This window comes from Artemia sp. Qi Xiang Cuo, chromosome 15 (assembly GCF_049724085.1).
Source record: "Artemia sp. Qi Xiang Cuo chromosome 15, ASM4972408v1, whole genome shotgun sequence".
Taxonomy (NCBI): Eukaryota; Metazoa; Arthropoda; class Branchiopoda; order Anostraca; family Artemiidae; genus Artemia; species Artemia sp. Qi Xiang Cuo.
In genome coordinates, this window is record NC_142808.1 from 32,179,697 (window position 1) to 32,193,444 (window position 13,748).

A 13,748-nucleotide genomic window follows, 5' to 3' on the forward strand; every position below is an offset into this window, starting at 1 on the left:
AATTTGCCTTTTCTCTTCTATTTCAGCAGGCGGGGCTTTTTAGTCGAGACTATTCAGCCCTTTTCCTTGATCTTCTGAGCATTATTTCCTTATATTATAAGCTATTTTTTCTTATGAAAAATTCTAAAATTGTCAAAATTCAGCGTTCACTATTGGATACCATACCCATAGACGCATTATTATTAAAATGCAACCCGGAAAATAAATTTATGAGTCAACCTTACTGCACAACTTGAAGGTCTCGGTGCCGTAAAAAGGGATGTTTTCAGAATATCCTTGCAACAGAAATGTGGTTAAGCTTTAAATATTTAGTTATATATTTTTATTTGTATTAAGTTATTTGTAACTGTTTATACTGAGTCATGATTTATACTTTATATATACTTATTTACTTAAGACAAGACACAGGCTATTCAACCCAACTCGGCATCAAGAAGCTGCTGTACCAAATTCTTCCACTGGGTTTTGTCTTCTGTGAGCGGTCGAAGAAACTTCAACCACGCCTTGTCCCATTTGTGATCATGCTTTCGGAATCCCTTTAGCGGTTCGACATCTTTTCTGACGACGTTATCCCAAGATTTCATCTGGCCAGCTGGTTTTTTCCTTCATAAGGAAGTGAGGGCTGCTAGTAGTACCTGGCATGTCAGGGTCTCTTCCGGACACCTCATTACGTGACCTAGCCACTTGAGACGTCTTTTCTTAGTCATTGTTTAAACGTCATGCTTTTGTCTGCATACTTTCGTCAGCTCTTGGTTGCTGATTCTTTACGCCAGTCGCATGTTTTTAATAGCCCATAGCTATTTTCAGTCAAAAGTGTCAAGCTGTAGCTCTCTCCGCTTTGAGGGACCATGTATCACATCCAGGGTTGCCACCCCTATTGATTTATCACTAGTTCTAGTGTGTGTGTAAAGGTGACGTTGGGTAATGAAAAGAATGATCAGGTGGACAGCTTCACTTACCTTGGTAGTGTTAATAGTAAGGATGGTGGGAGCAGTGAAGATGTCAAAAGTAGAGTAGCCAAGGCTCAGGGTGTTTTTTCACAGTTAAAAAAAAGTTTGGAAGAATAGGAAGATAAGTCTGCAAACCAAGATTAGAATATTAGAAGCTACGGTGATGACAGTGGTCAAATATGGCTCTGAAGCATGGACGCTCCGAAAAGCGGATGTAGATTTGCTAGATGTTTTCCAGAGAAATTGCTTAAGGATTGTTCTGGGTACCCGACTGACTGACCGTATTTCAAACAATACACTATACGAAAAATGTGGTTCAACACCGCTCTCTAGGGCTCTAATGAAAGAAAGGTTGAGGTGGCTAGGGCACGTTGTGTGGATGAAGATTGTTCTTTTCGGCCAACCGTCTAGGGCTAAACGGAAAGCAGGTCGTCCTCGTCTAGGGTGGGAGGACGTAATAAAGAAAGATTTAAAGGAAATGGGAACTTCCTGGGCGGGTGTAAAAAGGGAGGCTTTAAATAGATTGGGATGGAGGAGGAGCGTGCGTAGCTGTGTTGGCCTCAGGCGAACACACCTAGTTGATCCGGCCGTGATTAGAGGGGAAGCTAACCTCATGAAGAAACTCGAGATTTACTCAGCATGTAGCTTTCAATTTTTTTTATTTGGATGTGATCAGGCTTGCCACCCAGTTAAAAAAAAAACAATCACTAGAATCATAAAAAAAAAATCACTAGATCAGCTCATAAATCACTAGATTATTGACTAGAAATCACTAGAATTATAATACTCTTTATTAGTGTAATTAACAATTGTTTTGTTTCTTTACCATGTTCTATACAGGTGCAAATATAGTAAGGGGGAAAAATTACCCCCATAGGTCTGGAAAAAAAAATAGATTGATGTTTTGTTGTTTCTCAAGAGAAAAATACCCTTGGAACTTTGAAAAATGTCTTTTCGCATCTTTATGCAGAGAATACAAGAAAGTTCGTGCTTCCTGCATGTGTTTTCCCAAAGTTGCACCCTTAGCTTATAACCCGATCACTGAAAATTTGTTATCGGTGATGTAATCGAAATATTTACTTTTTCTTTTTATTTTTATTTCTTGTCGATTCAAAACCCTAATTTTTTCTCTAAAGACAAGCTAAACCAAAGGTATAGTTTTGGAACCTTTCAACTATACTAAGCCAAACGCCTGTCTTAAGCTTTTAATCGACCAATTTTAGGGAAAAGGTTGACGTGAGAGGGGGGCTAGTAGCCCTCTGATCTTTTTGTTTAAATAAAAGGGACTAGAAATGTTGGTTTCCGTTAATGAGCCCTCTCCCCATGTTCTGGGATTGTTTGTTCTATACGATCACCCCCAGGAAAAAAAAATGACACGCATTCGTGATTGTTCTTCTGGCAAAAAAAAAAAAAATAAAAAGTTTTTGCAGACAGAAGCTTGAAACCTGTACAGTAGGGTTATCTGTTACGCTGTTTTTCATGGTGTGATTTTATTTTACTTTCAGGGGTGTTTCCTCCCTCTTAAGAATATCAGGAAAAGTTTTGCAGATTCATAGCTTTTTATGGGTAGCACTAAGCTTAATAAATCTTTATTTCCAACCTTTTTACCGTTGCAGATCCCTTAAGATAAATGATATGCCTCAAAGAACCCCTTAAAATATATACCATATCTCTTCTATATTTTTTTCTCGTAGTAGAAAAAAAGTTTTGCAAGCTAATGTTGATGTGAATCATTAAATTAGGCTAGATATTGATTTTACTTTAATTTTGCAAGCTAATGTTGAAGTGAATCAATAAGTTTGGCTAGATATTAGTTTTACATTAGTTTTGCAAGCTGATGTTGAAGAGAATCAATAAATTAGGCTAGATGTTAAGTTTTACATTAGTTTTTCAAGCTAATGCTGAAGTAAAGAATAAATTTGGCTAGATATTAGTTTTACATTAGTTTTGCAAGCTAATGTTGAAGAGAATCAATAAATTAGGCTAGATATTAGTTTTACATTAGTTTTTCAAGCTAATGCTGAAGTAAACATTAAATTAGGCTAGATATTTGTTTTACATTAGCTTTACAAGGTAATGTTGAAGTGAATCAATAAATTAGGCTGGACATTAATTTTACATTAGTTTTGCAAGCTAATGTTGAACGGAATCAAAAAATTTGGCTAGATATTAGTTGGCCTCCCCCAGGCCATTCAGCGTGTCCCCAGGTGGTGATAGCGGAACGCCCTACAGACATGTAGGGTACCTCCACAGAAGGCCCGGACCAAGGGGGGACCTTGTCCCTGGGGATCCATAATAGAAACTGCGGCACCCTCGCACGGGGTCATAAATACAGGTGGAGGAGGAAGAAGGCCTCTCGAATGTACACTCAAAAGGGCCCACTGGTTTGTTCAAAAGTCCCAGGAGTTACAAACCTTCTCCCAGTAATCTAGCCTAATAAACAACACAGCATTCGCACGGGATCCTGACTAATGGATAATTCTTCTGGGCTTGGTATGTTTTGACGGGCATCTTCGGGCTGAAAAAACCTCTTCCTAGCTAGTTTATTTATTATGGGCTGCCTCCCCGTAGTAGCATAATATTTGTGAGCATGAATATATAATGAGTTGGAGGTAATAAGCTTGAGATTGTCTGTGCAGGATTTCGACTCTTGTTGATGGAAGAGCATCGCCAAGTGCTGAAAACCATGTTGTGACCAAGATGGGCCCAGGATTTCACAAAGCCCCCATTAATGGAGGTCCCAGGGACTTCTTGCTGTCCGGTTCTAAGCCGGCTTAAGCACTTCGGCGTAGACTTGAGAAGATACGTGATCCCCGTACTGCACTGTTATCCGGGATCACTGCTTTTCCTGAGGCGAAAATAATTTCAATGATTTAAAGAATATGAAAATTGGAAGTTCGAACGTTATAACGTTAAAAAATAACTATTGTATTGACATTTTGGCCGAGGAATTCAGACGATTTGAACTAGACTAATTCTAAGTTTCGGAAAATCATTTCCCAGGGGAAGGAAGTATGAAATTAGGTAATATAGAATTTGTTTACTCAGGGAGGAAGGATGAGGTACATAGACAGAGAGTGGGTCTCATGATGAATAAGGAAGCTGCTAAGTCTTGTTCAGGCTGAAAAGTTGTATAACTAAGTTGGAATGGTTCATTTTGTTACTAAAAAATTTACGATATTAGTCATAGATTCATGTACCCAGAATGGGCCAACTATAAGATATACTAGTAATTAAGATAAATTTTACTTACTGCTGCACGAGCAAATAAACAGGACTCGAGGCAAAAATATGGTGCTTTTACTAGGAGATTAACGTCCAGGTCGGGAGGAATAGGGATAGAGGGTATCCTAGCCTAGTTAAAATTGGGGTACGAAATGAAAACAGTAGTGGCTACAGACTTTTGTAATTTTGTAGGTATAACAATCTAGTTATAACCAATACGGTGTTTGGTCATAAAATGGCTCATAAGTTAATATGTTATTCACGTGATGGTAAGACAGCTAACTTTATTGATTATTTCATTGCAAACCGAAGACTGGAAGGATCAATACAAGATACTAGGGTATATAGGATTGCTGTTATTGATGTTAAAAGTAAAGATCACTATCTAGTAGTGTCAAGGGTTAATTTAAAGCTGAAATATTGGAAGTGTAAGTACCTCCAGGGAAGTTATGATGTTGGTAGACTCCAGGATAAGAATTTGAGAGAAACTTTCCAGGAACAGTTGAATATTAAACTTAACAGTTTAAAATTTGATAATGTGGAAGATGGTTGAAATAATTTTAGAAAAATAATTTGTGAAGTTGCTGAAGGTGTCTTAGGGAAGAAAGCTAGAACTACAGCTAAGAATATTAGTGAAAAAGCTTCATGTTTGATAGAAAGGAGAAAGGACTTGTACAAGAATTACCTTAGTGATAAACCTTATGAAAACAAAAGAAAGTGGAGAAAGTTTTAAAATATAAACTAAGGAGGTGTGAAGTGAAGGCCATGGATAAAATTGCCGAGAATCTGGAAGATGCAGCTAGACGGCATAATAGTAAAATATTGTACTGGCATGTTAAAAAATTGAGAGGGAGTAGTCAATGCGGACTTGGCCCAGTTAAAGGTAGGAATGGGTTCGCAATTAGCGATAAGGAAAAAACTAAAGAGAGATGGGCCGAGATTTTTGAGAATTTGCTTAACCAAGATAGAGTTGAAGGAAGAGATATAGAGAAAAATGAAAAAGTTTGTGATACATTGGATGTGAAGGAAAATTTGTTTTGTGAAGAGGAATTAGCGACAGTACTAAAAGGACTAAAAAATAATAAGGCTCCAGGTGCTGATAGGGCAGTAAGTGACTTTCTTAAATATGGTGGCTCTGAGGCTAGAAATAAGTTACTGAAGATTATGAATATGATTTTTGGAAAAGAGGAAGTACCTAACGATTTTAGGAAAACCTTAATTAAGTCAATTTATAAGAAAGGTGATAAAAGTGAGTGTGGTAATTATCGAAGGATTAGTCTGGTCTCTGTAGGTAGTAAATTACATATTAATATGATGCTTTTTAGACTGAGAGATGCCGTAGACAAAGTTTTGAGAGAAGAACAGTGAGGTTTTAGAAAAGGTAGAGGATGTGTCGACAAAATTTTCACTCTTAGGGTAATAATTGAGAAGTGCCTGAGTTTTCAAACACCTTTGGTCCTTAGTTTTATAGATTATGAGCAAGCGTTCGATTCTGTTGATAGAGGAGTTTTAGTAAGGGTTTTATCTATGTATGGTATACCAGACAAATAAATTAAAGTGATTAGTGCTATGTACGAGAATAACACTGCTGCGGTTAAGATAGGAAATGAGGTTAGAAGCTGGTTTTGTATTAAATCAGGAGTTAAGCAGGGTTGTGTTTTATCCCTCTGTATATGGATTATTTTGATGTACTTTGCCTTAAGGAGCACAGGAAAGGCAATAGGAAACCACGGAATCAAACGGGGAGGAAAAAGTCTCCTGGACTTAGATTATGCTGATGATTTGAGTATCCTAGATGCAAGTGTGAGAAAAATGAATGAAGTTTTTGAGGTTTTGCGAGTTCATGGTGCTATAATAGATCTGGAAACTGTTGTTAGAACAATAAGTCACAAAGGTTGGGAGAAGGTGAAAATAAAAAGTTGAAGCTGGATGATGAAAATATTGACGAAGTGGACCCTCCCAACAATCATGGATGCATTGTATACGAATGTTACTGGGGCAGTAACAAAGTTTAAAGCAGAATAGCCCAGGCTCAGGGTGTTTTTTCACAGTTACAAAAAGTTTGGAAGAATAGGAAGATAAGTCGGAAAACCAAGATTAGAATATTAGAAGCTACAGTGATGACAGAGGTCAAATATGGCTCTGAAGCATGGGCACTTAAAAAAGCAGATGAATATTTGCTTGATATTTTCCAGAGAAATTATTTAAGGGTTGTTCTAGGTACCTGACTGACAGAACGTATTTCAAACACTAGGCTACGCGAAAAATTTGGTTCAGTACCACTCTCTAGGGCTATAACGAAAGAAAGGTTGAGGTGGTGAGGACACGCTGTGCGGATGAAGATTGTTCTTTTCGGCCAACCGTCTAGGGCTAAACGGAAAGCAGGTCGTCCTCGTCTGGGATGGGAGACCGCCGTAAAGAAAGATTTAAAAGAAAAGGGGATTTGATTGGAGAACGTAAAAAGGGAGGCTATGAATAGATTAAGATGGAGGACGAGCGTGCGTACCTGTGTTCGCCTCAGGCGGCTTGGTTCTGCGGTAGTATATGTGTATATATATATTGTATATATATGTATGTATGTATATATATATATGTATATGTGTATATATATATATATATATATATATATATATATATATATATATATATATATATATATATATATATATATATATATATATATATATATATATATATATATATATATATATATTTACTTACAAAATTTTGCTTAAAGAATTTTACTTCAAATTTAATATTTGGAGGGGGCGCAGAAAAAGAAACTCCAATTGGGCCCTGCACCTAGTTGATCCGGCCGTGATTAGAGGGGAAGCTAACCTGACCGTATTTCAAACTATAGGCTATACGAAAAATGTGGTTCAATACTGCTCTCTAGGGCTATAATAAAAGAAAGGTTGAGGTGGCTAGGACACGTTGTGCGGATGAAGGATGATAGATTGCCAAAGATTGTTCTTTTCGGCCAACCATCTAGGTCTAAACGGAAAGCAGGTCGTCCTCGCCTGGGGTGGGAGGACGCCATAAAGAAAGATTTAAAGGAAATGGGAACTTCCTGGGCGGGTGTAAAAAGGGAGACTTTCCATAGACTGGGGTGGAGGAGGAGCGTGTGTAGCTGTTGGCCTCAAGCGGTTTTGTACTGCGGTGAGTTGTTAGTAGTAGTATTAGTAGTAGTAGTAGTAGTAATGTTTCTTTGACATGCTAAGGTTTTAATTAAAACCGCAATTTATTAAACTTTACATAACTATAATTTATTAAACTATAGGGTGACTTCATATACAAAATGGCTTAAACCTGATTTATATAATTTTAAAGTAGATTCCATTAATTTGTATGTGGTAAAGAAGAAAAAAATGATGAAAATAGAATTAGCCATTTTTTAGAGTTTGTTGATAATGCATTATTTTTATGTATCGTGTTGGTAGTAAATAGTTTTGGAATAGGAAGTGAAACTCTCTTTGTAAGCTCATCAGAAAATAAATTCATTTATAGATTTACTTGACTGGGTCTTATTTTGCTTAATACCATTTTGTACATAAAGTGTATTGCACCTCAATGAGGGTATTTCAAATATTGTAAATTCCTTATGCATATACAACATTGTTTTAGTAATATTAAAGTTGTAAAATGGTCTTGCATTAGAAATGTTCTTCTGAAACTTCCAAAATATTGTAGAAATTGGTGAAAAGTTGAACTAAATGTTCAGTTAATAAAGAAGTTTTCCTAATGGAAGTAAAATTAAACAAAAATGCTATCACAAACCCTGAAAGGCTAAATTCGAGTTTTGACGTCAGTAAATGCAAACAGGACTAACGAAAAGTAAGACTGGCAAATGAATTCCGAAATTAAAAAAATGTGAGAACGAAATCCGTTCATTAGCCATTAGTTAGACTAGACATTGGTCATAACATGTTAAAAAGATAAAAATAAGTAAAACTCAGTAATGAGAAAGTCAAATGTAAATATTAGGAACAAAAATAAAAGGGACATTAAAAGAGGAAGGAGAGGGAAACCAATCGGATGTTTATTCTTTCCGTAATGTAGGGGACAAAGGTGTTTTCATATCTGGTGTTACAGGAGCGAAGGGGAGGCAAGGTTGGAACAGGCTTGGAAACGGCCCGAGGAAGATGGAATCCGGGTGGGGAATGTCTTTTGGGAAAAATGTATTCCATGCGAGGGCTTTGTTATTGAATTTAACAAAAAAGAAAAAAACCGGAGGCACAACATACATCTCCTGCACTCAAGCATTTCTAACTTAGCTTTTTTTTTTATAAAGAGAGAGTATGGGACTTCACCTTCTTTGAAAATTATTCGCAGGGCTTCTTTTTGGATAGATCCAGTTTTATTTGGCTTCCCTGGACATGCCTTGGTGTGAAACTGAATAAGTATATTTGAGTTGAGGGCGGGCAAAGGAAGCATAAATCCTTAAAGAATGGGAAGGGGGATGTCAAATATATTTAGAAGCTTAAGGAGGGATATGGAAGCATTAATTCTACGGATAATATTTTTAATATGGATACCTCACTTTAAATTAGAAGAAATTGTGAGCCAAGGAATTTAAAGGAGGGCACGGGTATTTCAGGGGGATAGGATTAATAAAATGGGGCGGGGATTTAAGGAAGCGAATTGACATCATCACGGATTTTGAAGGGTTTACTCTCATGTCCAAGTCCAAGGCATCTTCTGCAATGTCTTTGAGGATGCTCATACGGTTACTCATTAAGTTTTCATTGCAAGTTTCAGCGACTGCAAGGTCATCGACCAATTTTTATCTGTCAGGAAATTTCTTAGTCTGACCGAGAAAAGATGAGGACCCAGGAGAGTACCTTTGGGCACTCTGTTGAGGACAGGGATAAGATTTGAATAATGACTCAGATATTCAGCTACTTGTGATCTATTTGATAAGGGGGGGGAACCAATGTAATGTTTTGAAGTAAAAATATGGCTATGTAGATTACGCAAGATACATCTACAAACTAGCTCAAATAAGCTGACTTTTGATATTTTTAGCATTTTGTATAATTTTAATAGCTAGTAATTTACTGAAAACACAAAACCAACCCCCCAAAAACGTGATGTTCCAAAAAATTAAATAGCATAAATTTTATGAGGAGCCTACAGAAACTGAAAGAGTGATTTATAATGATCACAATTGTTGTTCACCAACAATTGTGATAATATTGATAACTTTTAGTATACAAATGTAATTCTCTGAAAAAAAAAATCAAGCAAGCTAAGTTTTTTAATGAAGTGCTAGTTTTTTGAATTTTACAAATATTGAAAAATATCACGAGCCAGTTTTCTTAACTTATTTTCTTAGATGTATCTTAATAATCTGTGAAGCAATAATTTTATTTATTTTAAGTTCCAACATCGATCTTTACTTCCATACGAAAACTTTGTTTTTTTTAAATTAGTTTTTGCTCGTTTTATTTTTTTTAATTACTCACAATAAACCTTACAACAAGATTTTAGTCTAACTTAGGCGATGAAACCAAGAAGACAACATGATAAATGCCTTATTTCGGCTGATGAGTTTTTTAAGATTTAATGGAAAGTATATATGCCTTTGTGGTAGCTGAGAGGTTTTTGTGTTTTATTGTTTACCTTTGTGATGTGCACTTTATTTCAACACACACACAAAAATGAAGAATTCAATTTCTTTGAGATGGGCTATTTCGCCTCCTCAGGAGATTTGCCTCGTAGTATTTTGTTTTTCTATTGTTTTTGTAAAAAAAAAAAAAAAAAAAAAAAAAAAAAAAAAAAAAAAAAAAAAAAAGGGATCCCCAACCGAGTCACCCTGATTGCTGTGTGGATTTGCTGAGCGGAGGATTATGAATAGGGGATTTTTTTGGTGTGGGGGGGAGGGTCCTCTTTTGTGCAATAGGCCCAATAGTTTAGAACATGATTCATTACGAATCCATTGTGTGGGCTCACGCATTGCATATCTGCGTCTATATATCTTCTCATACTTAATTTTTGATACACCCACAAAAGAAAAAAATGATACAGCAAATGTACAGTGGAGCCTAAGAGGTACTGTTCAATTACCTAACTACCTCAAGGTAAGAGTTTATAAAGTAATTTAACTGAAATGAATTTGAGACTAGACAGTTAATACTCCTGGATGTTCTAGTGCGAAATCATATTGGTTTGGATTTGTACCTACCTGTCATTCTAATCAAATTGACATACAGGGCTGCTGCATCTCTACTCACTACACTACGCTCTATTCACAAAAACATGTGAAATTGTATTCAGCAAACAAAAAGAGACAGTAATTGTGAAAGGTGACTCACCTTAAGTGCTTTATAAATAAGCTTTGCTTACACTGGAGTAAATTAATATTATTATTCACCTAGTTGCCTATAGCGTTTCAATTGACAAGTTGCCAGATAAGTTTTTTTTTTATCATTCCATAAGACTGAAAGTTTGAATAATCTCCTTTCCCTGGTTTAGGTTTAAAAACAGTTCTAGTTCTAAGCCACATACGGGGGACATAGCTTAAAGTGAGGATTCTCTTAGTAATCTCAATATAATGCGCTTGTATCTTACCCCATCCTTTCTGGGACATTATGAGATACCATCTATGCGCAACAGGGAATGTAACACAGCTTTTTGACCTACTCCTCCCTTAAAATTTGGGACGCCAAAATTTGATGTCCGAAAATGACGGAAGATCACCGGCATGCCATTACTTTACTTAGCTTTCTTTCTGTTAAGAGATCATTATTAAATCCAACACTTCTCTTCTTCTTGTTGTTATAAAAGTAGGGTGGTTCAAATTTCTGTTGCATCAGGCGATTTTTGCCTCAGCCAGATGCACCAATAGATTCAGGCCTAAATCCTTTGTATGAGAATTCCCCATAATGTGTGATGTCACATCAGGAGAAGAAGGGGATTTTTGTTCCTTTTCAAAATTCCACCATCTCCATTACCTTCTTCGATAGTGGTTTCTTATCATGTGGCGTGCACACTGAGCTGAATACCACAAGTTCATGGCCTATCAGATCATGGCCTGTCAGTGTATCTCTCATGGGTTGTTCCCCTTTCAAGAGAGAATCCTTAGCTTTTATCCCTTTTCGCCCAAAGCAGAGATAGTGTGCAGAGAGTATCAAAATTTCTTCAAAAAGGTAGCAAGTTATTTTTTTTTTAACAAGCGCTTTGGCTTTGTTAGATGGTACTCTAATAGAAAGATTTTTAGTAAAAAAGAACTTCGTTTTAGTGAATGAAGGAAAAATAAACACTTTCTACGTACTAGCAATGCGTTCGAGCATTCCAAGATTGCTTATCCGACAAACCCGATTGCTTATTCTTAGCTTTTCACGAAACGTAAACGACGACAGAGATAATTAGGATAACTACTTAAAACAGTGTGGATTAGTCGTCGAGTAAGTTACACCTGCTAACCCTAGAAAATGCTGGATTACTGAGGATAAGTGCCGTCATATATAAACAAAAATTTCAATCTTTTCAGAAATGAAAAAAAAAAAAACAGGTGAAATTGTATGCAGCTAACAAAAAGAGACAGTAATTGTGAAAGGTGACTCACCTTAAGTGCTTTGTAAATAAGCTTTGCTTACACTGGAGTTCATGTGATTAATATTATTATTCGCCTAGTTGCCTATAGCGTTTCAATTGACAAGTTGCCAGATAAGTATTTGTTGTTCTCTTTTATGGATTACACCCAGGCAACTTAATATTAAGTGGCTAAGTTGGGTAAAGGATGCTCGAACACACTCTAGGAAGCCAATTTGTCTTAACGATATATATATAATATTTGGAAAAATATTTTGGCATGGACTATATCTGATGTAAATTTGCAGGACCGAGTACAGGCTCAGAGGAAGTTATACGAGCTCCTATACCACACAAGCAAGAGACATTGATTGAACAAGAAGTTCTTACCTTTGGGTTTAGAGGAAAATCCAGAAAAAGAGCAGCAGCATCTGTTTTTGATACCTTTAGGGATTTTCAGGCAGAAACAAGTAAGATTGGTTTTACTGTAAGTTTGTGAGTATGGGAATGTCAAACTTTTAGAATAGTGAACATTGAAAATTGTTAGACGGTGGTTGCAAAAACATAGCAGAAAGCTATAAAAAAAATGATCTGAGAGTACTGAACATTTATTAAAGTATTGGTATTTGCGTATTATATCGACCACACTTGGACAGCGTCACTTGGAATATAGCCATAAGACTCATTTATTTTGCAATGTATAGTGATAGTGAAAAGTTTAGGTCAGGCTAGATTAGTTCTCTAGGTTTCTTTGTCCACGTTTATGCTATCAAACAGTTTGTGGTAAACTAACTGTATAGTAAGAGCGACTCGTCTCAATAGTAACCGAAACTCTAAAAAATGGAATTTTAATATCAATAGATACATGAAAAGAATTGGATTTTTATGCTGATTTTAAATATTTAAATCTCATCAAGTTCAATCTTACTCGTCAAAAGTTATGAGCCTCAGAAAATTTACCCTATTTCCGAAAAAAGAGAAAAACTACCCCTAAAGTAACAGAATATTAAAGAAAATCATACCAGCAGATTCAGCGTTTCAGAGAACCTTACTGTAGAGGTTTTAAACTCCTATCTGCCAAAATGTGGAATTTGGTATTTTTTTTGCCAGAAGAAAGATCACGGATGCGTGTTTATTTGTTTGTGTTTTCTTTTCCTAAGGGGTGATCGCATCGACCCAGTTGTCCTAGAATGTCGCAAGAGAGCTCATTCGGACGGAAATTAAAATTTCTAGTGCCTTTTTTGATTAAAAAACAAAAAAAAACTTAATTATAGAATATAGGAAAGGAATAGATCTAGTCAACGGAGAACTCAGTGTGTGGTTAGGGCCCATTCGGAATGAGATTTTACTAATACCAAGATTTAGCTTTAGCTTTCCACTATCACTATGCATTTGCAAAATAAATGAGTTTTATGGATATATTCCAAGTGACGCTATCCCAGTGTGGTCGATATAATACGTAAGTGCCAAAGTATTTGCTGATGTGTAGCGAAACCGTGTATCTGGATTTTGTTTTCTTTTCTTTTTAAGCGCTAAGGCATATCCACTGAATATGCGTCTGTGGGCCCAAGAATTACCATGATGAGCATCATACGACCGAAAGCTATTGGTCCAAAAATTTTGAATGTTCACATTTATATTTCGGGAATTTTTTCTGCTCTGCTAGACGTCTGGAAAAAGCTCCTAAGCAACGTTTTTAGCCTCCATCTCCAAAAAATATTTGAAGTGATGTGAGCCATCCACCTGCCAAATCAGTTAAAACCATCTAAGAAATAATAAAGAGTAACAAGAGAAATATTGTCAGTTTTAGATTTGATTATATCAAGGTAATCGTCTAGTAGAAATAGTGGCTGAATTCGATTTTGTATTTGCTTGCGTGTTTGGATATAACGGATGTGCTGAAATGCGTGGAATTAAAAAATTAGTCCAAAAGGGTTCTAAATAATGTTCATTATTCAATTTTCCTTTTACTCTGTTATAATAAAAATACTGTATAAAAATACTGCATCATAATAAAAAACTGTATTTCCTAAGAATGTT

The 13,748-nt window shown here is 36.1% G+C and overlaps 1 protein-coding gene across 1 annotated transcript in view; it reads left to right on the plus strand.

Moving 5' to 3' along the window:
* The window catches only part of LOC148943560 (UBX domain-containing protein 7), a 70,093-nt gene that overhangs the window by 27,280 nt on the left and 29,065 nt on the right, over window positions 1-13,748 (plus strand). The window contains exon 3 of the mRNA XM_089100910.1: window positions 12,017-12,178. Coding sequence (XP_088957036.1) covers window positions 12,017-12,178 — 162 coding nt within the window. The remainder of the gene's footprint in view (window positions 1-12,016; window positions 12,179-13,748) is intronic.